The 27,553-nt window shown below is 51.8% G+C and overlaps 1 protein-coding gene and 1 long non-coding RNA gene across 3 annotated transcripts; one reads left to right on the forward strand and one right to left on the reverse strand.

The window, feature by feature from the left end:
• Positions 1-9,928: 9,928 nt before the first annotated feature.
• Positions 9,929-13,776, reverse strand: LOC126959726 (uncharacterized). The gene is made up of 3 exons (XR_007727633.1): positions 13,503-13,776; positions 11,174-11,256; positions 9,929-10,451 (listed from the first exon to the last, which is right to left on the reverse strand). It is a non-coding gene; the product is annotated as an uncharacterized LOC126959726 (long non-coding RNA).
• Positions 13,777-16,471: 2,695 nt separating this feature from the next.
• Positions 16,472-26,797, forward strand: GPR68 (G protein-coupled receptor 68). 2 transcript variants are annotated; one of them, XM_050799151.1, is made up of 2 exons: positions 16,472-17,193; positions 25,103-26,797. In XM_050799151.1, the coding sequence occupies exon 2, from the start codon at positions 25,202-25,204 to the stop codon at positions 26,327-26,329; it is 1,128 nt and encodes a 375-aa protein (XP_050655108.1). In that variant the 5' UTR covers positions 16,472-17,193; positions 25,103-25,201; the 3' UTR covers positions 26,330-26,797. The 2 variants fall into 2 exon arrangements, with proteins under 2 accessions (XP_050655108.1, XP_050655107.1); XM_050799150.1 differs by having other exon boundaries at positions 16,473-17,055.
• The last annotated feature ends 756 nt before the right edge of the window (positions 26,798-27,553 follow it).

Genomic DNA, 27,553 nt, shown 5'->3' on the forward strand with positions numbered 1-27,553 from the left:
ACGTGGTCCAGCCTCCAGGTACCAACTGTGTTGGGTCTCAACAGCTATATTAGTTTCCTGTTGCTGTGGAACAAATTACCACCAACTGACTTAGTATCTTAAAACAACATACATTCATTATTTTAGAATTCTAGAGGACAGAATAGGGTCTCACAGGGCTAAAACTAAGGTGTTGGCAGGGCCAGCCAGGTCCTTTATGGAGGTCCAGGGGAGACTCCATTTCCTTGTCTTTTTCAGTGTCTCAGGCCTGCCTGCATTTCTTGGCTTGTGGTCTCTCCCATCTTCAAAGCTGACAATGGATGGTGGAGCCCTCCCCTCTCTACATCACTCAAATTCTCTCTTCTGCCTCCCTCTTCCACCCTTGTGATGACATTGGGTCCACATTGATAACCCAGGATCATCTCCCCATCTCAAAATCTCTATCACATTTGCAAAGTCCATTTAATGTGTAAGGTAACATGTTCACAGGTACCAGGGATTAGAACACAGTCATCTTTTTTTTTTTTTTTTAACAGAGTCTTGCTCTGTTGCCCAGGCTGGAATACAATGGCACGATCTCGGCTCACTGCAACCTCCGCCTCCCAGGTTCAAGTGGTTCTCATGCCTCAGCCTCCCACGTAGCTGGGACTACAGGCGTGCACCACCACACCCAGCTAATTTTTTTTTTTTTTTTTTTTTTAGTAGAGACAGGATTTTGTCATGTTGGCCAGGCTGGTCTCGAACTCCTGACCTCAAGTGATCCACACGTCTCGGCCTCCCAAAGTGCTGGGATTACAGGTGTGAGCCCCCGTGTCCAGCCAAGGCCACAGTCATCTTTGAGGGCTGTTGTTCTGCCTACCACAGTAGGAGCTGTCCCTCGTAGTCACAGGACACACTGGCTGGTGGAATATTCCTAGTAGCTGACATTTACTGCTCCGGGCACATTACACAACACTCCCTGAGTTAGGTGCCATCATTGTCATTTTACAGATGAAGAACAGGGGTTAAATAACTTGGCATGCGGCAGAGCTGGGATTTGAACCTAGGCAGTGGGGGTCCCGGATGCACCTTCCTGGCCTGTAGGCTACACTGCCTCTCTGGCACCGTTATTGCCCTCAAGATGCCTGGAACAGGCCAAGAAGACCTGAAGCCCAGATCAGGAGGAGAATTTTCTCCAAGGTTTTCTAGGTAAGGCCCCTGTATAGGCTACAAATTCTCTGCCAGTACTCTCTCATTTCAGCCCTTTCTCACCCTCCCACACCATCCACACCCCATTATAGGAACCTAAGCCATGATCCAAGAGGGCTGAAGGGAGAGCTGCCAATGGTTTTCTTCAGGGGGTCCCAGGCAGTTAAGGCTGGAAAAGTTTCTGTGTGCCAAATACCACTCAAATCCATCCCTGTCCTCCCCCAGCATCCACACACCAAGTCATATGAACCCCACGGGAGGCAAATCTTACGTAGCAAATCAAAGAAAAGTAATCACCATTTACCCAGCTCACTGCCACAAAGAAGCCTACACCCTTAAATGAGATTGGAACACATAAGCCTTCCATGGGCATCAGGGGAAGAAGGGATGGCTTAACATTTATTAACTGAGCATTACTAGGGGCAGGCATAGTTCTAAGAGTTTTATACTTAGTTAATACAACAAGCCTGTGCAGTACTGTTTTTTTGTTGTTTTGTTTTGTTTTTGTTTTTTGAGACAGAGTCTTGCTCTGTTGCCCAGGCTGGAGTGCAGTGGCACGATCTTGGCTCATTGCAACCTCCACCTCCTGGGTTCAGCGATTGTCCTGCCTCAGCCTCCCGAGTAGCTGGGATTACAAGTGGGCACCACCATGCCTGGCTAAGTTTTTTATTTTTTAGTAGAGACAGGGTTTCACCATGTTGGCCAGGCTGGTCTTGAACTCCTGGCCTCAAGTGATCTGCCCACCTCGGCCTCCCAATGTGCTGGAATTATAAGCATGAGCCATTGTGCCTGGTCCAGTACTATTATTACTCCCATTTTACGTATCAGGAAACTAAGGCACAGGGTGAATGTCACTTGTTTATGGTCACATAGCCAATAAGTGGAGGAGCCAGGACTGGGTCCATTCTCCCTAAGCAGAGAACCAAGGCAGAGGCTAAACAGAGCTGAATAGCCCCAGCCTGGGCCACACTCCTTCCGTCAGCAAAGCTCCCTCTTGTGCCTTCCCAGCAAAACCTGTTGTTTTCGGACCTGGCAAGGCTGGTATCCTGGTTTCTATGTCAACCACACTTCCATTTAATTCATTTATTTCCATTCCTTTTTTCCTTCTTCTTCTTTTTTAAATAGAGACAGATTATTGCTATGGCTATGGCTACAGTCTTGCCCAAGCTCTTCTTGAAGTCCTCGCCTCAAGTGATCCTCCCATCTCAGCCTCCCAAGGTACTGAGATTATAGGCATGAGCCACCATGCCCAGCCTTCAACCAGATTTCTTGACAGCACCTTTACATGTGATTCTTACACCAGTCTTCACTATTAACCCCATTTTAAAGAAGCAGAAACCAAGGCCCAGGGAGGCTACATAACTTGCCAGAGCTCTCAGAGCTAAAAAGCAACAGATGTGCAATTCAAACCCAGGCATTCAGATGCCCAAGTCCCCTGCACTCCCACTCTCCCAAACTGCCTCAGCCTGAGCAAGCCCAACCTGAAGCCTTCCTCCTGGAGTCCAAAGTCCAGCCAGGAATGTGACATGGGCTCCCCAGCCCTCCAGATGTGTGTGCTCACACTTCGTCTAGACTTGTTCCTCCCTGGCCTTCGAACGTTCCGCCCTCAGATGTCCCCATTAGTCACAGTCTGTCTGAGAGCCCTCGGATTAGCTGGATCGGAGCAGACGCAACTTTGTGGTGGTCATCAGTTTGTCCCATTCATCAGCTCAGGCCCGAGCCTGTTGGAGTGTGGTTGTTGCCAAAAACAAGAACTCTTAGGAAAGAAAACCAGTCTCTTTCTGCCTGAAACTGTCCTGAAACTTGACTCAGCATCGGCAATTATTTTCCAGAAGGAAAGTTACCGACCTGATTCTGCAGCCACATGCTCTGCTCTAGAAAGCTCATGGTGACGGGAAGCACAGGACAGGGGTGGATCAGCAAGAGAAGGCTTGGGCCTGAGCAGGGATTGAGATGAGCTGGCGCTAGAACCGAGGGAGGAAGTAGGAACTCATTCTGTTGTTTAGGGGATAAAGAGAGATTTCCGCTAAGGCTAACCAGCTGTGCTAATTGGAAGAACGAAGTGGAAAAACAGTAATTTTCGAAAGTAGATCATCTGTGCACATTCTGAAATATATGCACATTCTTCCACTAGTATGAGTTTGCAGTGAGGATGTATCTGATGCATCCATTTCTGTATCAGTCAGACTCAGCAAGAAGCAGATGGCACCCTCAAGCAGGGTAATTGACAAAAATTTAACACAAAGGTGTGGACAGGGCTAAGGGATGGTGCCACACGGTGGGACTGGCATGCCTCAGGAGCTCACTAGCCCTAGGCTTGCAGGAGGAAGGGAGAGAGAAGTGCAGGAGAGGGACTCCAACAGGAGCTGAGCTGACATCTTCAGCCAAGGGAGGCAGCCAACCTGAAGTGACCCCGGCAGAGTGGATAAATACTCCCGGGTCTTCACTCTCCTCCCATCCTCTGATCTCCAGTTAATGCTTCCTATCGCCCAAATCTAGCAGACGCTGGAAGGCAGGGAGCCGGGTGACATCATCCTTAGAGTAGGGGGATGGAGACTGGATCTGGATAGGTGGATAGAAAGTGCACAGCACATTGCTGGTGCAGGAGCCTCTTTCACACATTCCTTTGGCTCCATTTTCTGGACACCTGCAGTGTGTCACTCTGGGTTTGACATTGGGGAAATGCAGTGAATGAGCTGTCCTCAGGCTCTGTGTAGAGATTCTGCCTTTACAGATGCCAAGATAAAAAGAAAAACCACAAGTGACTGGAAAAGAAGAAATGGATACAAGCATCACTGGCACTGGGGGTGGTGAATTTCAGACCATGTCTCTGGAGCCCAGCCCAATGTGGGAGATAATTTCTGTGGGCGAGACAGTTATTAGTGCAGCATTTCCAATCAGCATTTCAAGAGCATGGGTCATAATTTACATTCTCTAGGCTCAGGAAGGTTCTGGAAGACAATATGTGCTTAATTTACCATCAGTGAGCTGTTTTGTTGCTTGTAAGGCCAGGTTTTATTTACAAAACAACAAATTCTGCTGCCTCTGCCAAGGACTGGACATCTTGACACCAAGAAACATAGCAAAACCCAGCCAAAAGTGACTTTGCAAGCAGCATGATGAATTTCTATATGGTTCTCCAGCTCCCGCATTTTCTAAGGGAAAGCATGGCCAGAAATGCCCAAGTCTGTATTTTGGCAATGGCCCAAGCATCTCAGACTCCACTGGCCAGTTCCAGATCTTTAAGTAACTATAATAAGAGCCATGCTGTCTGTCTCTAAAAAGTGAAACACGAATCAAAAGTGAGTTTGTTTTAATTTAACAGCATCAAGACTGTGAAAGGCAATGGATATGTTTAGGCACCTGTAAACGGAGAATGTGGGGTGAAAAAGAGAGGCATAGCTGGGCACGGTGGCTCACGCCTGTAATCCCAGCACTTTGGGAGGCTGAAGCAGGCGGATCACTTGAGGCCAGGAGTTTGAGACCAACCTGGCCAACATGGTAAAACCCTGTCTCTACTAAAAATACTAAAAATTAGCTGGCCGTGGTGGCATACGTCTGTAATCCCAGCTACTTAGGAGGCTGAGGTATGAACATTGCTTGAACCCAGGGGCCGAGGTTGCAGTGAACCGAGGTCGTGCCACTGCACTCCAGCCTTGGTGACAGAGACTCTGTCTCAAAAAAAAAAAAGAAAAGAAAAAGAGAGGCAGGAGACAGGGCCACCAAGTACTGGCACACTGTGCCAACTCCAGGGACCACCAGATAGGTTACAGCATGCACGGCACCCTTGAGGTTGTACAGTGTGGTAGCCCTGGCAGGATTCATTCTGTAATATATTTTCTACAGGGCATGCTCTGTACTCCTGACAGTCAGAGTCCTCGATCTGGCAACTGACAATGAGCTTTAAAAGAGCCCACCTCTTTCCTAGAGAGATGAGATGAGGCAGAACAGAATCACTGGAAGAAACAGCTTCAGAGTCGGAACTCCTGTCAAGTCCTGGCTCAGTCACTTGGGAATTGAGTGGTCTCAGGCAATTTATGAAACCTCAGTTTCCTGATCTGTGAAATGGAGAGAATAAAACTACTTGTTCTGGGGATGAAAGGAGATTGTGCACAGGCACTAAGGACACAGGAAGCATTTAAAAGATAAGAGTGATTGCACCTGCAGTGAGCTGCCACTGTACTCCACTGTACTCTGGGGGACGACAAAGTGAGACCCTGTTTCAAAAATAAATAGATAGATAAATGATAAGAGCTGCAAATAAGATGATATTCGGAATGTCCAATGACAGTGATAATAACAGTTAACATCTATTGAACCCTCATGTGTGCTGGGCATTGAGCTAAGGGCTTTACTTGGCTTAACTCATGTAATCATCTTAGCCCTCTTTTGAAGTTGTGTCTCCATTTCACAGATGAGGAAACGGGCACAGAGAGGTTAAAAGACTTGTCCAGGGTCACCCTGCTAGTGCGTAGTACCACTGGGATTTAAATGCCAACACTCTGGCTTTCAACGCCAAACTCTTCACAACTACATTCAGTTTGGCAACTTTTAGAAAGCAGATGTGAATTTTTATGGCATAAATAGTCAATCCAGAAAATTCCATTTGTGAGGACTTTCTAAGAAGGAGGAATTTCAAAATGAAGACCAGCAGAGGCGGCTTATCCAGCCTCTTAGCCTGCTGGGATGTGGCTAGGGTAGTGTCCAGTGGGAAAAGCAAATCCCCCTGCCTCCACACTCCCTGTGCCTCTCTCTCCCTCCTCCTGCTCCCCGGCCTTCCCCTGCCAGGGTACCTTCTGTCCTCTTACCCACTGTCCATCCTTCTGGAGACTCACCTAGAGGCTAAGTCACACCGTGTGGAGCGCTGAGCCACCCAGAGGAGTTAGCAGAAGGTGAGATGTTTGCTGTCTCTCTCCTTCTACCTCCCCTGCCTGCAGTTCCAATCACCCTTCGTCCCTAACCTGCAACCATCTGTCCTGACAACGCCTAAGCTTCTGCAGACTCTTGCAGTGACAGTTCCAGACATTCATTTCATAAATAAGAATGGGGGCACCCTGCTTTGAGCAGGATAACTGGGCTGAGAGCAAGGGCCCTGTAGAGAGATAGCTGTGTGCCACCAACCCCGGGGCAGTGCAATGCTGGGAAAGGGGCTAAGGGCACACAGCGGGGTTCAGCACACATTACCTGGGGCAACCAAGAATGCTCCCTAGGGGAAGTGATTTGGGGTCTTAAGACGGAGGCAGGAGTTCAAGAGATGGGAAACAGGAGGTCTCTGGAGTGGGGAGGGCCACAGGAACCAAGGTATGCAATTGTGAAAAAGCAGAAGGAAACAGCTAAGGGTGGCTTGGGACAGGAAGTGGGTAGGAAGAGGGCTTCTGTACCCAACTGCCTGGATTTGAATCCCAAGGCCTCTACGTACTACCTGTGTGACCTTGGGCAAGTTGTTTGCCCTCTCTGTGCCTCATTCCCCCATGTATAAGATGGGAATAACAATAGTATCTACATCATACACCCCTGAACATCAAATGAGTTAATGCGATTAAGTACTTACAACAGTGCCCGGCACACAGCAGAGCTCAATAGATGCGGGCTGGAACTATTATTACTATTATCTGTGAGCATGTGGGGCAGAGGGCACTAAGGCCTTCTTGAATTATCAAGAAGGTCAGTAGGAGTCCTCTAAGCCATCCCTGTGGCAGGCAAGCTCCGGCTCTGGGGAGCACCGGGCAGGGACCCAGGGGGCTGCAAACCTAAGTGCAGAGCCCCAGGCTGGGCTGGCCAGGCTGCGGTCAGGGCAGGTGCAGAGAGGCCCAGAGCTGCAACACCGCACTTCATTTATTGCGTGTGCTGGGCACACGGACGTGGAAAAGGACAGAAAGGCTACTCCTGGACTGTTCTCTAGGCTTCTCACCCTGGGGTTGTGGTGAGAGGCTGCTGATAGCCAGGGCACCCGGGAGTGGACGTGGCTGGAGAAGGACCCTTGTCCTTTTACAGCCAGGCCCACTCTGAGCCCCACGCAGTGCTCTAGACCCTGTCCCCCAGGGCAGGATGGTAGTGGAAGCAGGCACCGAGCCTAGGGACTGTGGTCAGGGTGAAAGGCAGGGCGTGGACCCTCACTCAGGGCTGCGTGTGCCCGACGCGCAGGTGCCGTGGAATCGGAGCACAACTTGGCCCTGCGTTCCCAGGAAGGGGCCCGAGGACGTCCCCAGGCCACCCCGCCATCTGCGTGCGCGCTGGCAAGAGGAGGGGCGCGGGGTAACGGTGGCCGGCGCCTCAGCCCTGCGCCGCGCAGGTAAGTGTCCCAGCGAGCCGACCCCTTCCTCTCGCCTCGCCTGTGGGTCCCCGGCGCGCCGGACCCCGAAAACCGCGCGCGGGCCAAGGCTGGGTCTCGGCACCTCCCCCGGAGCGGCCCCGCGAGCGCGCGGGAACCTGGCGGGCCAGTGCGGGTGCAGGCGCGTGCGCGTGCGAGGCGGGGGCGCGCCCCGAGCCGAGGCCGCCGGGGCGTGGCGGGGGCGGGAGACTCGGCCGCGGTAGCGGCCGGGACCGCGGGTGTCTGTCCGCGAGCGCCGGCGCGGCCGGGTCCCTCTCCCGGGCGGGGTGTCTCCGCCTGCGGTCGCCGCCCGGGTTAGCAGCCGCCCCCTCGGCTGGCTCCGCGGCCACCTGGTAATTACTCCCGCCCCCACAAAAAGTGCGAGACACCGCGAGCCCTTCATTTCCCAGAGCCTGGCAGCACCGGCCATTCCGAGTCCGTTTGGGCCTTTCTGTCCCCCAGATCTGCGCGGCCCCTCAGGGCAGCCCTGAGACCCGGACAGCACCCCCTGCCACAGAGGAGGGGAGAGCTGGCTCACTGCTTGGTCGGCAGGGGCAGCGCCGGGTGGGGTCCCTGGTTGCAGGCCCCCCACCCCCCCAGCTACTCCACCAAGCAAATGGCCCGACGAGGCAGCAGGGTCCAGGTGGCCCTTCAGCTAGAGAACAGGGGCTGCGGTGGCGAAAGGGCACAGGCAGGGGAGAGAGCCCTGCGTTGGAGCCAGAGGCTGTGTAGCTTTGGGCAGGTAACTTGCTGTGTGGCTGGGCCTCTGTAAAACTGAGATAAGAAATATTAGCCATTGTCACCTCACTGAGGTGTGAGGCTGGTTTGAGAGTCTGCAAATCTGAGATGCTGTAGTTACGTTTGGCTTTACTCCCTCTGCCCCCACCTCCACACACAGGATCGCTTCCAAAAGGAGGGAGGGAAACAGATTCCTGAGCTCAACAGTGGAAGTGGAGCTGGACAGTGAGGATGCTGTGGACTGTATGACTGTATTGCCAGCCCAGTTCCAGAACCAGATAGTCTAGGTCCAATCCGAGCTCTTCCATATTTTAGAGTTATTACCTTGGGCAAGTCACAATTTTTTTTTTCTTTTTAAATGGATTCTTGCTCTGTCGTCCAGGCTGGAGTGCAGTGGTGCGATCTTGGCTCATTGCAACCTCGACCACCTGGTTCAAGCGATTCCCCTGACTCAGCCTCCCGAGTAACCGGGACTACAGGCGCCCACCACCACGCCCAGCTAATTTTTGTATTTTTAGTGGAGACGGGGTTTCACCACCTTGGTCAGGCTGGTCTTGAACTCCTGACCTCAAGTGATTTACCCGTCTCTGCCTCCCAAAGTGCTGGGATTGCAGGTGTGAGCCACCACACCCAGCCCATGTTGTCTCTTTCTAAGCCTCTGAGTTTCCTGTGAAATGGGCATCATAGTAGGGCGATTATGGCATTGCACAGGTGAAATCTGACCTTGAAAGCCTTGCAATGCCCTCTGAATGTCAGTTCTGCCCACTCTTATTATTACTATCATACCACACACTTCTGGGTAAGGTGCACACTGTCAGAAGAAAAGACTCAGCCAACAGGAAACGAAATGGAAAACAGGTTCAAAGAAAACAAATGCAAAGTGTGGTGGTGTCCAGAGGTTGGTGGACTTCAGTGGGTGGACCCAAAGAGGGGCTGGTGACTGAAGACCCTGGAGGGAAGGAGGAGCGCTTGGCACCAGCCACGATGAGGATGATGATGATGGTGGTAGAGGAATGAGCTTTAGCATCAGAATTCCTGTTTCGTCTTTCCTAGCTGGTTGACCTCAAACAAGATATTTTAATTTTCTGAGTCTTAGTATCTCCTAGGGAAAGTGGAGATGATAATACCTACACCTTAAAGACTTGTTATACAATTTGAAAAGATTTGAAATCAGATAATTATATGAATAAATCCAGCACATGATAGGCCCTAAAGTGATTTGGGGGGACAAATAATTTATGCTTCTGTTATCTATTGCTGCAGGACAAACCATATTTAAAGATATTAGCTTAGACCGGGTGCAGTGGCCCATGCCTATAATCCCAGCACTTTAGGAGGCCGAGGCAGGTGGATCACTTGAGGTCAGGAGTTGGAGACGACCCTGGCCAACATGGTGAAACCCCGTCTCTACTAAAAATACAAAAATTTGCCGGGCATGGTGGTGCACACCTGTAATCCCAGCCACACAGGAGGCTGAGGCAGGAGAATCGCTTGAATCTGGAAGGCGGAGGTTGCAGTTAGCCGAGATGGCACCACTGCACTCCAGCCTGGGTAACAGAGCAAGACTCCGTTTAAAAAAAAAGAAAGAAAGAAAGAGAAAGGGAGGGATGGAGGGAGAGAGGGAGGGAAGGAGGGGGAGGGAGGGGAAGAAAGAGCGAAGATATTAGCTTAAAATAACGTATTTATTTTGCTCACAAATCTGTGATTTGGGCAGGGCTCGGTGGGGATGGCTCATCTCTGCTCCTTGGAGCATCAGCTGAGATGGCCCTACTGGGGCTGGGGGATCCTCATCCAACATGACATACTGGTATGCAAGACAAGTCAAACCTGGCTGTCAGCTCGGGGCACAGCAGGAGCTGCTGGCCAGGGTTTGGTTCCGCTCAGTGTGGGCCTGTCAACGAGGCTGCTTGGCTTCCTCACAGCATAGCACTTAGGTTTCAAGAACAATTATTCCCAAAAGACAGGAAGTGGGAACTGCCAGTCTCTTCAGGCTTAGCCTCAAAAACTGGTACAGCGTTGCTTCCACGCTATTCTGTTGGTCAGGCAGTCAGAGGGCCTGCCTAGGTTCAAGGGAGGGGATTTAGACCCCCACCTCTCGATGAGGAAAATCTCAAAGAGTTTGCAGCCACCTTGGGTCTGCCACAACTTGAGCCTTCTCTTTTGCATTTTTTTTCTGGGCGCCATGGTGATGAATTAATCTTTTGCAAAAGTTGAAGTGTTTCTCCCAGGAGAGGACCTGCCGAGACAGAGACATGGGCCTTATCACACACAGTGTATTTTGGTCAGAATCAGTATCGCTGGACCTGACACAGGGCTGAGGGAGCAGGCATCCTACCCAGTGGCCTCTCTAGCCCTGGAACCTCTGAGGCTTCAGTCCCCAGCTTTGTCAACCCTGGGCCTTCAAAACAAGAGGGAGAAGCCAATGAGAGAGCAATTTGGATTCAAGAAAATAGATTTGAGCGGGTGGCCCGGGGTTGAGCGTAATGAGCATCTTCGAAGCTCTCGAGTTGCTGGAGAAGTCGTTTGTTTTTCAAGAGGGCTGCTTCCTGTGTGTTTGGAGTGACTGTTGTCATACATTATTAGGTTACTAATTGATGGGCTGGAGCGCTCTGCAGGCAGTGGGGGCAGCAGGCCCCAGGGATTGCCATGGCAACCTCCAGGTCTGTGGTCTGTGCTGCAGCTGCAGACAGGAGACATGCCCCAGGCAGCTCAGACCTTCTCAGACCACAGGCCCTCCTGGCTGGAAGTCCCCGGTTCAGCACCAGGCCTTCGTGGAAATGCACTTCCGCTTAAGGCCACCCACTCACACTCTGAGAGTCCAAACCAACCCTCTTCTTGTTGCCTCATCCTATATCCTGACTGTTTCCCTCAGATTGTTAGCTTCTGACTTCAATTTTAGCCACGCTGGTCTTCCCAGCAGGCTACAGGAAGAAGTGGAATTTAGATTCATTTATTCACCCAAACATTCAGCATGTTTTTGGTGTGCACGGTCCCTAGCAAAGAACGAAATAGATCCAGCTCCTCCTTCCCCAGGCAGCTTCCTGTGTAAAGGAGAAGACAAGCATTAACCAATAGTCATACATATTTCCATGCGTTACATTGGAAAATATTAAAATACAATGATGGACCAGGTGTGGTGGCTCATGCCTATAATCCCAGCACTTTGGGAGGCCAAGGTGGGCGGATGGCTTGAGCTCAGAAATTTGAGACAAGCATAAGCCACATGGTGAGACCTTGTCTCTACTAAAAATGCAAAAATTAGCCAGGTGTGGTGGTGTGCGCCTGTAATCCCAGCTACTTGGGAGGCTGAGGCACAAGAATCGCTTGAACTCGGGAGGTGGTGGTTGCAGTGAGCCAAGATCGTGCCACTGCACTCCAGCCTGGGCAACAGAGGGAGACTTGTTTCAAAAAATAAATAAATAAATAAAAATAAATACAATGGTGAAACCAATCCGTTGCATACACTAAATTTTTTTTAAAAAAATACAATGAGCTGGGCATGATGGCCCATACCTGAGTCCCAGCTACTGGGGAGGCTGAGGAGGGAGGATTGCCTGAACCCAGATTTTTGAGGCTGCAGTGAGCTATGATCGCACCACTACACTCCAGCCTGGGTGATAGAATAGGGACCCCATCTCTAAAAATTAATTAATTAATTAAAAATGAAAACACAGTGAATTCGGACATTGAATTGAATCCCAGCCCTGCTGCTTGCTTGCCAGCTGTGTGACCCTTGGTCTTGGATAGCCCTGAGCTTTCAGTGATAAAACTGAGATGATATTTACCTGGCGGGTTGCTGTGAGGCATCAAGGCAGCCTATGGAAAGCTCAATGCCTTGTATATATGGGCAGCTCCAGACAGGTGAGCACCCACCCTGCATCCCCTTGCTGAGCACCCATTTGTCATTCACAACCTCAGGCCACCTTCCTTCTGTGTGAAGCGTGTGTGAGGAGCCCTTATCCCAGCTCCCTTGTACCACAGTGATAAAAACACTCAGAGCTCAACTTTTCCTTCCTTTCTTCCTTCCTTCCTTCCTTCCTTCCTTCCTTCCTTCCTTCCTTCCTTCCTTCCCTCCCTCCCTCCCTCCTTTTCTCTTCCTTCTTTCCTTCCTTCCTTCCTCCCATCCTCCCTCGCCTCCCCTCCCTCCCTTCCTCCCTTCCTTTCTCCCTCCTTTTCTCTTCCTTCTTTCCTTCCTTCCTTCCTCCCCTCCTCTCCTCCCCTCCCCTCCCTCCCTTCCTCCCTCCCTCCCTCCTTTTCTCTTCCTTCTTTCCTTCCTTCCTTCCTCCCCTCCTCCCCTCCCCTCCCTCCCTTCCTCCCTTCCTCCCTTCCTCCCTTCCTTCCTTTGGGTCTTTCTCTGTTGCCTATGCTGGACACTACAGCCTCAAACTTTCAGGCTCAAGGGATCCTCCCACCTTAGCCTCCCGACTAGCTGGGACTACAGGTGCGGGCCACCACAACCAGCTAATATTTAAAATTTTTGTACAGACAGAGTCTCACTTTTTTGCCCAGGTTGGTCTCAAACTCCTGGCTTCAAGCGATCAATCCTCCTGCCTTGACCTCCCAAAGTGCTGGAATTACAGGTGTGAGCCACCATGCCTGGCCCTTTTCATTATCAAGTATTTATTTAGCCCAAACACTTGTGCAGCATTATAGCAATTGCTGTGGGGATACCAGAGATAAAGGTGGTCCTCAGTTCATGTTAGAAGGGCAGAATCTCAGACCGTACCCCAGACCTACTGAACTGAACCAAAAGCTACGCTAACAAGATTCCTGGGAGATGTATAACACATGCACACTAACGTTTGAGAAGCAGCACTGTACAGGGTTTTTGTTTCGTTTTGTTTCGCTCGAGACATGGTTTCATTCCAGTCGCCCAAGTGTGATCTCAGCTCACTGCAACCTCCGCCTTCTGGGCTCAAGCAATTCCCCAGCCTCAGCCTCCTGAGTAGCTGGGACTACAGGCACATGCCACCGCACCCACCAATTTTTTGTATTTTTTGTAGAGACGGGGTTTCGCCAGCTTGCCCAGGTTGGTCTCAAACCCCTGAGTTCAAGCAATCTGCCTGTCTCAGCCTCCTGAAGTACTGGGATTATAGGCATGAGTCACCTCACCCAGCCAGCACTATATAGGGTTTTAAGTAAGTATCACATGGTGGGTGTGGGAGGCAGAATAATGCCCTCCCTAAAGAGGTCCAGTTCCTAATCCCCGGAACCTGTGACTGCGTTACCTTACATGGCAAACGGGGATTAAGGCAGCAGGTGGAGTTAAGATTCCTAATCAGCTGACCTTAAAGTAAGGAGATGATCCAGCATTGTCACAAGGAAGGACCCTTCAAAGTGGAAGAGGGAACGTGAGGGTCAGAGGAGGAGATGTGATGTGAGAAGGACTCAGTCGACTGCTGTAGGCTTTGAAGTTGGAAGATGCCACAAGCCAAGGAATGCTAGAAGCCTCTAGAAGCTGGAAAAGACAAGGAAATGGATTTTAGAGCCTTAAGAAAGAATGCAGCCCAGCAGACTGCAGTTTTGATTTTAGCCAGTAAGATCCATGTCATGCTTTTGACCTCTAGAACTGCAAGATAAGAAATGGATGTTGTTTTGGCCATGTGCAGTGGCTCACACCTGTAATCTCAGCACTTTGGGAAGCCAAGACAGGTGGATCACTTGAGGCCAGGAGTTCGAGACCAGCCTGGCCAACATGGCAAAACCCCATCTCTACTAAAAATATAAAAATTAGGGCCAGGCATGGTGGCTCACGCCTGTAATCCTAGCACTTTGGGAGGCCAAGGCAGGCAGATCACCTAAGGTCGGGAGTTCAAGACCAGCCTGACCAACATGGAGAAACCCCATCTGTACTAAAAATACAAAATTAGCCAGGCATAGTGGTACATGCCTGTAATCCCAGCTACTCAGGAGGCTGAGGCAGGAGAATCGCTTGAATCCGGGAGGCAGAAGTTGCCATGAGCCGAGATCACGCCATTGCACTCCAGACTTGGCAACAAGAATGAATCTCAAAAAAAAAAAAAAAAAAAAAAAAAAAAAAAAAAATTAGCCGGGTGGTGCATGCCTGTAATCCCAGCTACTTGGGAGGTTGAGGCAGGAAAATTGCTTGAACCCAGGAGGCAGAGGTTGCAGTGAGCCGAGGTCGTACCACTGCATTCCAGCCTGGGCAACAGGATAATCCCTGCCACACAGAGTTGATGTAAGGATTAAACAAAGGATCGGGAAGGTGCTTAGCACAGCACCTAGTGCAAAAAGCAAATGCTGGGGAAATGGTAAAGGCAGCTCTTGGTAGCGAGCCACTCCAGGCTCTTTCCTAACCCCTCGAGGGCCAGGCACGTGAGAGAACGTGGGTTCTTTTTTCTCTTACTGAGCTAGCATTTCACAAAGACCTGGGCTCAGCTGATTTGAGTAAAACCAAAGAAAGTTTCACCCCTCCTTCTTCATCCCAAAGGCATGGTCCTTCCTCCAGGTGCAGTAGGGCATGTGCTGCTTGCGGAGGGGCTGGGGCAGCTTGCCAGCCCCTGGTGGTGCTGGGGGTGGGCCGGGACACCATGCCATTAGTGGTTCCTGCAGGTATAGACGATGATGGTGTAGACGGCCTGCGTGTGCACACCCTGTTAGGCCGGGGGTCACCCTGTAGAGGGCCAGAGGTGCTCTCTCTGGCAGGTCGTGTCCTAGGGGTAAGCCAGGCAGTCACTGCTCAGTCAGTTCTGTGCTCCTAACCCCCGAGTCCTCCTATATGACATCAGGGAAAGCCAGCCACATTTCCGAAACTCAGAAATAGCACGTGTGTCCAAATGCACACTACTGCACCACACCAAGTTGAAGCCTTTGCTTGTAACATAAGGCCTACAAGAAGCAACTGACATAGGAAACTTTTTTTTCTTTTTTTTGAGACAGAGTTTTGCTTTTGTCGCCCAGGCTGGAGTACAGTGGCGCAATCTCGGCTCACTGCAACCTCCACCTCCCAGGTTCAAGTGATTCTCCTGCCTCAGCCTCCCAAGTGGCTGGGATTACAGGCACATGCCACCACCCCCAGGAAATTTTTGTGTTTTTTTTTTTTTTTTGAGACGGAGTCTAGCTCTGTTGCCCAGGCTGGAGTGCAGTGGCCGGATCTCAGCTCACTGCAAGCCCCGCCTCCCGGGTTCACGCCATTCTCCTGCCTCAGCCTCCCGAGTAGCTGGGAGTACAGGCGCCCGCCACCTCGCCCGGCTAATTTTTTTTTGTATTTTAGTAGAGACGGGGTTTCACCGTGTTAGCCAGGATGGTCTCGATCTCCTGAACTCGTGATCCGCCCGTCTCGGCCTCCCAAAGTGCTGGGATTACAGGCTTGAGCCACCGCGCCCGGCCAATTTTTGTGTTTTTAGTAGAGATGGGGTTTCACCATGTTGGCGAGGCTGGTCTCCAACTCCTGACCTCAGGTGATCCACCTGCCTTGGCCTCCCAAAGTGCTGGGATTACAGGGGTGAGCCACTGCGCCTGGCTGGAAATAGTTTTTAAAAGGCTTGCTATGTGGTAGCATTTGCTTGGAACGCCCAGGTTCCACTGAAGGGGATTTCCTTAGACCCCCTACCGCAGAGCAAGGGGAGTGGAGCCAAGGCTCTTGGCATGAATAAGATGGGCATGTTTTAAACTGTGTTAGTCCCCAGATCAGGGACCTAGCACAGGGCTGTGGCCGCTTCCGGCAGGAAGGACTCGCGCCCCCAGTGGCCCCATGCACCGTGTGTCTGTTGGCTTCCTGGCTCTGGCATTGTAGCTTATAATTAGCTTCCAAGGAGCCTGCCTTGGAGGGAGGTGGTTACGCCAAAATGCTGGGCCTTTCCATCCTCTGTGTTATGTGTGTGAGGGAGTTTAGTAAGTGCTCCTGAGAGCCAGAAGGCCCCCCGCGGCCACAGCCCCGGGCTTGGTTCCTGCTCAGGGGACTGACACAGTTGCAAACGTTGATGCCCACCCTATCCTTACTCATGCCCAGAGCCTTGGCTCCATGGCCTTCACTCTGCTGCTCTGCCAAACAGGATCCTACCTGCTTCACCACATCCATGGCTCCCCACCTTCACTGCACTTTAGAACAGTCCAGGGAGCTTTAAAGCCATTGATGCTGGCACCTCACTTGGGAGCATGATTTAACCAGCCTTGGGTGGGGCTCGAGCATTGTTTTTTTTTTATAGGCTCCCAGGTATGTTCTCATGCACGTGGCCAGGGTTGAGCCCCAGTGACCCAGATGTTGACAGCTTCCCCCGCCCTTGCCTGGATCCTGGTATCCTGTAGGTGTGAAAGGTGGCTAGAATTAGCCCACCTCCTCCTCCTGTATCCCCCCACCGCAGTCCTGAGGGCACCCGCCCCTAGCTCAGGCTTTCACATTCCCGGTGAGGCTGCTCACTGACTGGGTTGCGTGGAGAGCAGAGGAGGATGCGTGGAGAGAGCCATTCCGCCGCCCTCAGCCTCTGGCTGGCGAGTGGTTCCTCGGCAACCGCCCAGCCTGACACCAGATTGGAGTTCACATGATTCTGCCTCAGCTCGGGAATGGGCAGCCTCCGGCTGGGGATTTTCGAGCCGGAGCTGGGAGGTTCAGGCTGCGGGAAGTCGCTGGAGGGAGAGCTGGGGTCGTGGTTGCAAGGGTGCCCAGGCTCCTGCAGAGCCTCTGCAGGAAGCCCAGTTGTTTGAGGTTTGAGGGCAGAGCCCAGCTGAGGCAGGCAGAGTCAGAGAGGACTCATTTCAGACTCCCCCCTCAGAGGACTCCTTCCGTCCTGATTTCAGCAGCTGTCTGCTCCTCACCTGTCTTCAGAGACCACACCGCCTTCCTGGGGCCCTGAGGCTCTAGGAGAAGCTGGAAAGCACAGGTGGGGGTCCATCAAGCTGTTTCCAAACTGCGGGTTGTAACCCATTCATGGGTCAGTAAATCAACTTCGTAACTCATGACCTGCATTTTAAAAATTGAAATAGAATAGAAATGATCAGAGTGCGTGGCAAGAAGTAGGGTAAGTATTGCTTTGGGGAAGTTTGTTGCTTTGTACAGATGTGTGGGTGTGTGTGTGTGTCTGTGTGCTGGGTCGTGATGTCAGGTGTATTTCTTGCTATTGCTTGTGATCCAGAAAGTTCAAAGGCAGCAAGCTGGTGCCTAGACACCTGGGTTCTGGATTCAGATCCACCCCAACTAACTGAGTTTGAGCCTCCCTGCTTTAGCCTCTCTGGGCTTCAGGTTCTCAGAAATGGCTTAGCAATGCCAGCCCCACCTGACTCACAGGGACTTTGTGAGCCCAGATGGGACTGACCTTTGAAACAGTGACAGGGGTTCTAGAAGTCAGATGCTATGGTCCACACAGTTGCTGGAGTGAGGCGATCTGGGGGGAAATGGGGACTAAGAAAAAATGCATCCTGATTTTTTCCCGTCCTCAGAGGGAAAAATAAAGCACTTTCAGAAAATGAAACAGTCTTGTTTAAAGCATGCAGAGGTTTGGCCAACTGAAGGAAAAGGAAGCTGGGCCCTCGGGAAACTCCCCAGCTCTTGTGGGTTTGGGGCTCCGTGAGCAGCCCTGGCACCATGAGTAACTGTCTGTGTGCGTGCCGGTGTGTGCCTCATGGAAGCGGGGGCGAGTTAGATCATTATTTATGTGCTAGCTGGAATCCAGCAGGTAGGCACCTCTGCCTTCTGACTTGGGACATGCACGAGACTCCTAGCTTAGTCAGAGAGGCCTTTCCTTCCTGTTGGGAGCTTAATTTCTCTTGGTCATTGAAGTCCTCAGAGGCCTCTATGCTGATTTGCATTTGCTAAAGATTTGCTTCCAGGCGTTGAGTCACTCTATAGTTTTTCTCAATTTCTTAGCTGGGTAATAAAGTGTTATTTTGATTCTTTTCCCCAATGCCCTCCCAAACCATGGACTGGACACATGGCTGGTTTTCCTCAGTGGGCGTTGAAAACATGGTTGACGTGCTAAAGCGTAGTCCAGGTGAAGGGGGTCAGTCCCGGACCAAGCCTGGTGGCCATTGCTGCAGCATCTGTGAGGACTGGAGCTTGGCTGAGCTGGCGGCTTGAGGGTGGTGGTTCCAGGATGATCATAATAGTCAGCACGACATCAAGGAATGTGTGGACCAATCGAGTTCCAGACCTGGCCTGCCGCATCTCAGCTGCGGAGTCTTCAGCAGGTTGGTTCATCTCTCTGAGCCTCAGTTTCTGCATCTGTAAAGTGGGTGCTGATGAGAGTGGTGGTGAAAGAGAGAACAGACATTCAGAAACTTGCCTGGCAGGTGCAGGGCCCTCGACAGACATGTCTTAGTTCTTCTAGATATCTATGTTTTTCCATTTATGAAATATTTTTTGCATCCACTGTGTTTTCATTTTCGAGGAGCAAGGTTCCTGTAGAGATGAGGTAGAGGGCAAGTCGGAGTTTCCATCTGAGGGTGCCTGTCCTCAGGCAACGGTAGAAGGGAAGGCACTGGTGAAAAATCAGGACCCTCAGACCAGCTCAGGCAGCCTGAGCAGAGAGGGGACCACGGTCATTCCTCCTCCTCACTTTCCTGTTTCTATTAATGATACCCCCACTGTCCCAGCACCCAGCCTCAACCCCCCACCATTTACCTATCCACTCACTCACCTACTCACCTATCCATCCACCCATAATCCATCTGCTACCCATTTCCTCATCCATCTATCCATCTTCCCCTCACCCATGCATCCATTTACACATTCACCCACCCACTTATCCACCCACCCACCCTTCCATCAACTCACCTATCCACCCACCCATACATCCACCTGTCCACCCATTCACTCATCCCGCTATCCCTCTACCCCTCACCCATGCATCCCTTTATACATTCACCCATCCACTTATCCATCCACCCACCCATCTATCCACTCACCTCTCCAGCTGCCCATATGTCCATCTGTCCAGGCATCCAGTCATCCATCTATCTGGCTACCCCATCCCTCCATTTACTCATTCACCCACCCACCTCTCCACCATCCATCCAGCAAATAATTTTGGGGAGGTTATAAGGACCAGGCACCAAGAAAAATCTCCGATTGGCCCCTGGTTGTTCCCCACCTCGCTTGTAATCACTTGCCAGTTCTACAGCCGTTTCCTCTCTCGCCCTGCCTACCTCATATTTAGATCCAGTCTACTTTCAATTCCACAGAGCCACCCCTTCTCTTCCTCTTGCATTTCGGCTGTTTCCACACATTTTCCACAGGTAGAAACTCTCCTCTGCTTGGGCAGCGCTTCCTCTTTCTCCTGATCTTACTGTAACTGCCGATGCTCAGGAAGGCCTTTCCTGACAGGGTGAGGTCCTCACCCATGAACCCTCACAAAATCCTGCACTCTCTTTGTGAGCTTGTTTCACTTGTCCTCTCTCCTCTCCCTTAATACTAAAAGCCACTTGTTACTAGGGGCCAGTGTCTAGTGTTGTGCCTTCTGTATAATAGATACTTGGTGAGTATTTGTTGTATGAATGAATACTTGGGTGGATGGATGGATGGATGGATGGATGGATGGATGGATGCGTGAATGGCTGGATGATGGATGCGTGAGTGGATGATTGGAGAACCATGGAAGTCTTTGCCGCAGGGTGTGACTGGCTTAGATTTCTGTTTAGAGGATGGCTTTGAGGATGGTAAGATGGAGACAGGAAGCAGCCCAAGAGGAGGCTGTTGCACTGACTCTGGGAAGGAGCTCTTGACCAAGCCCATCTAGGGTGCTGACAAGAGAGCTGAAGAGGAGGAGATGGATGTAGGAAATACTTAGGAGTTGAAAGTGGTAGAACTTGGAAATTAACTGGATGCTGTGGATGAGATGTGGGTGAAAGCTAAAGGCCAGCCATTTTTTGACATAAGTGATTGGGCAGGTGAGGATGCCCCTTCCAAGAACAGACCAGTGGAGAAAATGATGGACCCAGCGTGGGCCTCACTGAGCATGTCCTGTGAATGGCAGGAAGCCGGTTATGCCTCCATCCTGGAAGAGACCTGGGAGTCATCAGAGTGTAGGTGGGGTTGAAACCACGGAGAAGCAGCCATCCCACAGGGAGTGAAAAGGGCAAACCAGTGTTGAATGTGTGTGGGAGAGCTGCCCACTGCACCCGCCATACACTGCCTTGCATGCTAGTAATTTGTGCATGGGACATTCCTGTCTTTCGAGCTTGGAGGTTCCTTGAAAATGGGAGCCATTTCTTGCATTTTGTTTGTTTTGAGATGGGGGAGTCTCACTCTGTCACCAGGCTGGAGCACAGTGGCATGAATATGGCTCACTGCGGCCTCGACCTCCTGGGCTCAAGCGATCCTCCTGCTTCAGCCTTCTGATTAGCTGGGACTATAGGTGTGCACCACCACAGCTGGCTAATTTGTAAATTTTATGTAGGGACAGAGTCTCACTATGTTGCCCAGGCTGGTCTTGAGCCCCTAGGCTCAAGCGATCCTTTCGCCTCAGCTAGTGCTGAGATTACAGGGGTGAGCCATCACACCCGGCCCATTTCTTGTGGACTTCTAGGTCCCCCATGTCTAGCTTGGCGCTGTGAACATCGGAGATGCTCTACACACACTTGTGCAGTGAAAGCCAGGGTACTGGATAGTTCAAGCTGCTTCATCTGTCTGACCTCGGTTTTCTCATCTCTAAAATGGACACATCTCTAAATGGCTGTTTTTAAAATTGGACAAGAGAACAGAGGTGAAAAGCTCTGTAAACTATAAAGTATTTTGCAAATAAAAGGTGTAAGTGCTCAGGTTTAATGGCTTTTTCTTGGGGCCTTGAATCAGCTGGGAGACATCCCAAGGGCTGTGACCTGGTTGTGCCCACAAGGTCCCGCTGGATCATACTCCCCTGCCAGCTTCCTCTGTTTCCCTGCCTTGGGAGCTCTTGTAGGGCATGCACTCAAGAGCTGAACCCTGGACCTTCCAGACTGTCCTAGCACCTTGCTACTCAAAATGTGGTCCATGGGTCGGCAGCATCCACATCACCTGGCAGCTTGTTTGAAATGTAAAATTCCTGAGCCCCAGCCCAGACTCACTGTGTCTGAAACTCTGGAGGTGAGGCTTAGCGATCTGTCATAACAAATTCCCCAGGGGATTCTGATGCACCTAAGTTCAAGCACTGCAGCGTTAGAATACCAAAACCCTCTTTTCTCTCCAACATAAACGTAGGAGGTGCTTTCATCTAAACGCAGTAAATGTTTCTTCTTTGTTCTGTAGGCTTGAATGTTTCTGACTTTGGTTGCCAGAATTAGCTTATTGTTGGCCTAGGGAAGAGGAAGCACCACCCTACACGTATATACACCCACCACTCGTAAACCATAGCCTGATGACACTCAGTGAATTTCCAAGATGACTGGTTGTGCTTTCATGGGGGCTTCATTTGCCGTTTGGGGGGGAGCCTGGGGGCCTGTGCTTTTGTGAATGGATTTTGTCTTCCTGTGGGTGGATCTTGTGTGGACTGTGGAGAACCTGAAGTAAATTCAGAAAGAGGAACGGCCCTGGATAGGTGCCTTGGGGACCATTCGGGGACATGAGCTTCTGTGGATTTCCTTATATGTAAGCCTGGCAAAGCACTTGGCCCCACAGGTGTGAGCTTGCATTCAGGGACAGGCGGACTGACAAGAGAAGGTGACTAGGGCCGAATTCTGATTCACTGGGCTCTGGGCAGAGTTTTGGGATCATGGACTTCAGCTGTTCCTTCCCCCCTTTTTCTTACCACCAAAACATACAAATGAAAACAAACAAACAAACAAACCCAAAACCCACAGTTGTGCATGGCCGGTGGAAATGTAAGACGGTGCAGCCACTGCGGAAAACGGTAGGGAAGTTCCTCAAAAAATTAAAAATAGAACTAACATATGATCCAGCAGTACCAATTCTGATTATGTACCCAAAAGAACTGAAAGTGGGAACTTGAACAGATCTTGGTACACTCATGTTTATAGCAGCTTTATTCACAATAGCCAAAAGGTAAAAACAATTCCAATGTCCATCAATGCATGGATAAACCAAATGTGGGCTGTGCATACCGTGGACTATTATTCAGCCTTAAAAAGGCAGAAAATTCTGACGTGTGCTACAACATGGATGAATCTTGAAGACATTATAGTACATCAAATAAGCCAGACACAAAAGGACAAATACTGTCTGATTCCATTTATATGAGGTACCTAGAATAGTCAAGTTCATAGAGACAGAAATGGTGGTTGCTAGGGGCTGGGGAGTTATTATTTAATGGATACAGCTCACCTGAGATGGGGAGTTTGAGACTAGCCTGACCAACATGGTGAAACCCCGTCTCTACTAAAATGACAAAATTAGCCGGGCATGTTGGCGCATGCCTGTAATCCCAGCTACTTGGGAGGTTGAGGCAGGAGAATCACTGGAATCTGGGAGGCAGAGGTTGCGGTGACCCGAGATCGTGCCATGGCACTCCAGCCTGGGTAACAAGAGTGAAATACCATCTCAAAAAAAAAAAAAAAAAAAAAAGTGGCTAAAATGGTAAATGTTATTTTACATGTATTTTACCACAACAAAAACAAGAAGCACCTCCCTCCACCACCATCACTGGAATTCTAGGCCAGTGCCCTGAAGAGGACGGAAGAGGTGAGTCACAGACTGGGAGTCCCTGTTTTCTGGGAACTGAGAGGTTGGGAGCTGAGTCTCAGGCAGAGACTGTATGTGGCAGGGAGGTGGGATGTGGAGCAAGAAGACCTGGATTCTAGCAGCAATGCTTCTTCCTTCCTCAGGCTGGCTTCAGGCAAGTCACTTGCCCTTTAGAACCGCAGTTTCCTCACCTGGAAGATGGGAAGTGTCGTTCACCTATTCATCCAAGAAGTTTTTTTGTTTTTGTTTTTGAGACGGAGTCTTGCTCTGTTACCCAGGCTGGGGTGCAGTGGCATGATCTCAGCTCACTGCAACCTCTGCCTCCCGGGTTAAAGTGATTCTCATGCCTCAGCCTCCTGAGTAGCTGGGACTACAGGTGCCCGCCACAACACCTGGCTAATTTTTGAATTTTTAGTAGAGACGGGGTTTCACCATGTTGGCCGGGCTGGCCTCGAACTCCTGACCTCAGGTGATCCACCTGCCTCTTCCTCTCAAAGTGCTGGGATTACAAGTGTGAGCCACTGCGCCCCACCAAAACATTGTATTCTATCTTGCTCAAACTTATTCAAATATCTGGAATCGCCTTTGTTAAATTCTCAATAATAAGAACTTCTTTTTTTTGAGATGGAGTCTCACTCTGTCACCCAGGCTGGAGCGCAGTGATGCGATCTCGACTCACCGCGTGCTCTGCCTCCCAGGTTCAAGCGGTTCTCGTGCCTTAGCCTCCTGAGTAGCTGGGATTACAGGAGCCCGCCAGCATGCCTGACTAATTTTCAGTAGAGACAGAGTTTTGCCATGTTGGCCAGGCTGGTCTCAAACTCTTGACCTTAAGTGATCTGCCCACCTCAGCCTCCCAAAATGCTAGGATTACGGGTGTGAGCCCACTGCATCTGGCCAATAAATAGGAACTTTTCACTGATTCCAATAAGATTATAATCTCTTACTCCTCCTCTTTGCTCCTGGAAAAACAATGCCCTGTTTGCATACCCATTATTTGATGTGGCCCTGATACTAACCCCCAAGGGCAGGTGTTTTTATCTCTGTTTGACAGGTGAGGAAACCTAGGCTGAGACAAGGTAAGTGACTTGCACAGTCTCTACCTGGCTGGCCTGGCGCTCACGTCCTGGGGCCTTGGCCCGGAGCTTTCCCGGAGCTCCATGGAGGAGAGGAGAGGTAGCTCCTGCTGGGTGAGCACCCAGGAGTGCAGGCTGTGCTTGTGGGAAACTGCTTTTGTTTCTTGCCAGGACTCGGTAAAATGTGGACAAGGTTGGGCCTCTTCTGGAGAGGCCCCCATGAGGGACGGTGGCCTCAGTGTAAATGGACCTAAGTAGTACATTCCTGTGAGCAAATAGGACAAATGTGAATGCCGCCTATTGCTGTGGATGAGGAGGGTGGCCGGTGCTGTCGCGTGTGGGTTAGAATTGATCTTTGCCCCATGTCTCCCTGGGAGAGCAGGCTCAGGGTGGGTACATGCTCATAAGAACCTCCAGCCTTCACTGCACTCCAGCCTGGGCGACAGAGTTAGACTCCATCTCAAAAAAAAAAAAAAAAAAAAAAAAAAAAGAACCTCCAGCCTTACTTGCTACAGCAAGGGAGCATGAAAATATATAAAGGATGGGGAATAAATAGGCAAAGCCAGGGAATGGGGAGGGGAGATGTAAACTACCCTATAGTGGCTTGGTATGTGACCCATTCGGATATATTCTTTTTTTTTTTTTTTTTTTTTTTTTTAATTGAGACAGAGTCTCCTCCTATCACCCAGGCTGGAGTATAGTGGCACGATCTTGGCTCACTGCAACCTCTGCCTCCCAGGTTCAAGTGAATAACCTGCCTCAGCCTCCCGAGTAGTTGGGATTACAGGTGTCTGCCACCATGCCCAGCTAATTTTTGTATTTTTAGTAGAGACGGGTTTTTGCCATATTGGCCAGGCTGGTCTCGAACTCCTGACCTCAAGTGATCCGCCCACCTTGGCTTCCCAAAGTGCTGGGATTACAGATGTGAGCCACCGCACCTGGGGCTCCCATTCAGATCTATTCTTCTTGTTATTTAGTTATTTATTTATAGAGACAAGGGCTTGCCATGTTGCCCAGTCTGGTCTTGAACTCTTGAGCTCGAGTGATCCTTCCACCTCCCAAAGTGCTGGGCTTACAGGTGTGAGCCATCATGTCCGACCGTTCAGATACTGTAGTTGAATTGGAGTTGGTGGGCTAGTACACCTTCTAAATTAAATGAGCAAAGAATTTAGAACGGTGCCTGACACACAGTAGGTGCTACATACATGTTAGCTACTATTATAAGCCTTTCCTGCCTCTGACTTTCAGGGTCTTGCCCACCACCAGCGATGCCCAGCCCTTGGTAGAACTTGAACCACCTTCTACAAACAGGATGGCGGTGGAGAGACAGGCCCAGTCCCTGAGCCCATGAGGAGTGTGGCCCCGTCAGGCCCAAAGATGGGGAACATCACTGCAGACAACTCCTCCATGAGCTGCACCATCGACCACACCATCCACCAGACGCTGGCCCCGGTGGTCTATGTTACCGTGCTGGTGGTAGGCTTCCCGGCCAACTGCCTGTCCCTCTACTTCGGCTACCTGCAGATCAAGGCCCGGAACGAGCTGGGCGTGTACCTGTGCAACCTGACGGTGGCCGACCTCTTCTACATCTGCTCGCTGCCCTTCTGGCTGCAGTACGTGCTGCAGCACGACAACTGGTCTCACGGCGACCTGTCCTGTCAGGTGTGCGGCATCCTCCTCTACGAGAACATCTACATCAGCGTGGGCTTCCTCTGCTGCATCTCTGTGGACCGCTACCTGGCTGTGGCCCATCCCTTCCGCTTCCACCAGTTCCGGACCCTGAAGGCGGCCGTCGGCGTCAGCGTGGTCATCTGGGCCAAGGAGCTGCTGACCAGCATCTACTTCCTGATGCACGAGGAGGTCATCGAGGACGAGGACCAGCACCGCGTGTGCTTTGAGCACTACCCCATCCAGGCATGGCAGCGCGCCATCAACTACTACCGCTTCCTGGTGGGCTTCCTCTTCCCCATCTGCCTGCTGCTGGCGTCCTACCAGGGCATCCTGCGCGCCGTGCGCCGGAGCCACGGCACCCAGAAGAGCCGCAAGGACCAGATCCAGCGGCTGGTGCTCAGCACCGTGGTCATCTTCCTGGCCTGCTTCCTGCCCTACCACGTGCTGCTGCTGGTGCGCAGCGTCTGGGAGGCCAGCTGCGACTTCGCCAAGGGCGTCTTCAACGCCTACCACTTCTCCCTCCTGCTCACCAGCTTCAACTGCGTCGCCGACCCGGTGCTCTACTGCTTCGTCAGTGAGACCACCCACCGGGACCTGGCCCGCCTCCGCGGGGCCTGCCTGGCCTTCCTCACCTGCTCTAGGACCGGCCGGGCCCGGGAGGCCTACCCGCTGGGTGCCCCCGAGGCCTCCGGGAAAAGTGGGGCCCAGGGCGAGGAGCCCGAGCTGTTGACCAAGCTCCACCCGGCCTTCCAGACCCCTAACTCGCCAGGGATGGTAGGGTCTGCCACGGGTGGGTTGGCCTAGCCTGGGTCCCCCGCGGGTGGGGCCCTGTGAGGCCTGAGCCTTCAGCCCATGGGCCTCAGGGCCGGCTGCCTCCTGCTTCCCCCAGCACCAGTGCCGCTTTCTGCGGAGGCAGCGAGGCCCCGTGACTCCAGAAGTCTGCTGTCCCTTGCTGAGCCCGCTGGGACGGCCGAGGGCGGGAATAAGCCCCCGTTGGCTCATGGTGTCCTCTGCTGCGGCTGCGATGTGGCCAGGCTGGGGCTGCTGGTGGGGGGAAGACAGTGAGCTGCGCTCCCTGGCCTGCTTCCCGCAGAGTTTGTGCATAGGGATTGTGAGGACTTGGCGGGTGGGAGGCTGGGCGTTCACTTGCCAGGGCCTTCCAATGCCACCGTTGTCACAGACAATGCCTGTCCAGGTGTCCCGGTGGGACCAGCGCTGGAGCCCCGCCTACAACAGGGTGGGAAGAGAAGACTGGAGGGGGAAGGAAGGCAGGAGGGGGAAGGAAGGGAGGAGGGGGAAGGAAAGGAAGAGGGGGAAGGAAAGGAGGAGGGGGAGGGAAGGGAGGAGGGGAGAAGGAAGGCAGGAGGGGGAAGGAAAGGAGGAGGGGGAAAAGGAAGGGAGGAGGGGAGAAGGAAGGGAGGAGGGGAGAAGGAAAGGAGGAGGGGGAGGAGGAAGGAGGGAGGAGGGGAGAAGGAAGGGAGGAGGGGGAAGGAAGGGAGGAGGGGGAAGGAAAGGAGGAGGGGGAGAAGGAAGGGAGGAAGGGGAAGGAAAGGAAGAAGGGGAAGGAAAGGAGGAGGGGGAGAAGGGAGAAGGAAGGGAGGAGGAGGAGGAGGAAGGGAGGGAGGAGGGGGAGAAGGAAGGGAGGAGGGGGAAGGAAAGGAAGGGGGGAAGGAAAGGAGGAGGGGGAGAAGGAAGGGAGGAGGGGGAAGGAAAGGAAGAGGGGGAAGGAAAGGAAGAGGGGGAAGGGAAGGAGGAGGAGAGAAGGAAGGGAGGAGGGGAGAACGAAGGGAGGAGGGGAGAAGGAAGGGAGGGGGTGTTGGGTTGGGGGAGTGGGGGTAGTTATAGGCAGAGAAGGGCCCTGGCTCCAGCCACAAGAACAGGGAGAGCCACCTGCCGCTCCAGAAGACCTGCCACCTCCACAGAAATGCTGGCTCTTCAGACCTTCTGGTCAGTGGGCTGGGACCAGCTCTGACTGGGGATGTCCTCCAAGGCCTGGGACTCCAGTTCCTCAGAACCAAGAGGCTACCT

Source organism: Macaca thibetana, chromosome 7 (assembly GCF_024542745.1).
Source record: "Macaca thibetana thibetana isolate TM-01 chromosome 7, ASM2454274v1, whole genome shotgun sequence".
Lineage (NCBI taxonomy): Eukaryota > Metazoa > Chordata > Mammalia > Primates > Cercopithecidae > Macaca > Macaca thibetana.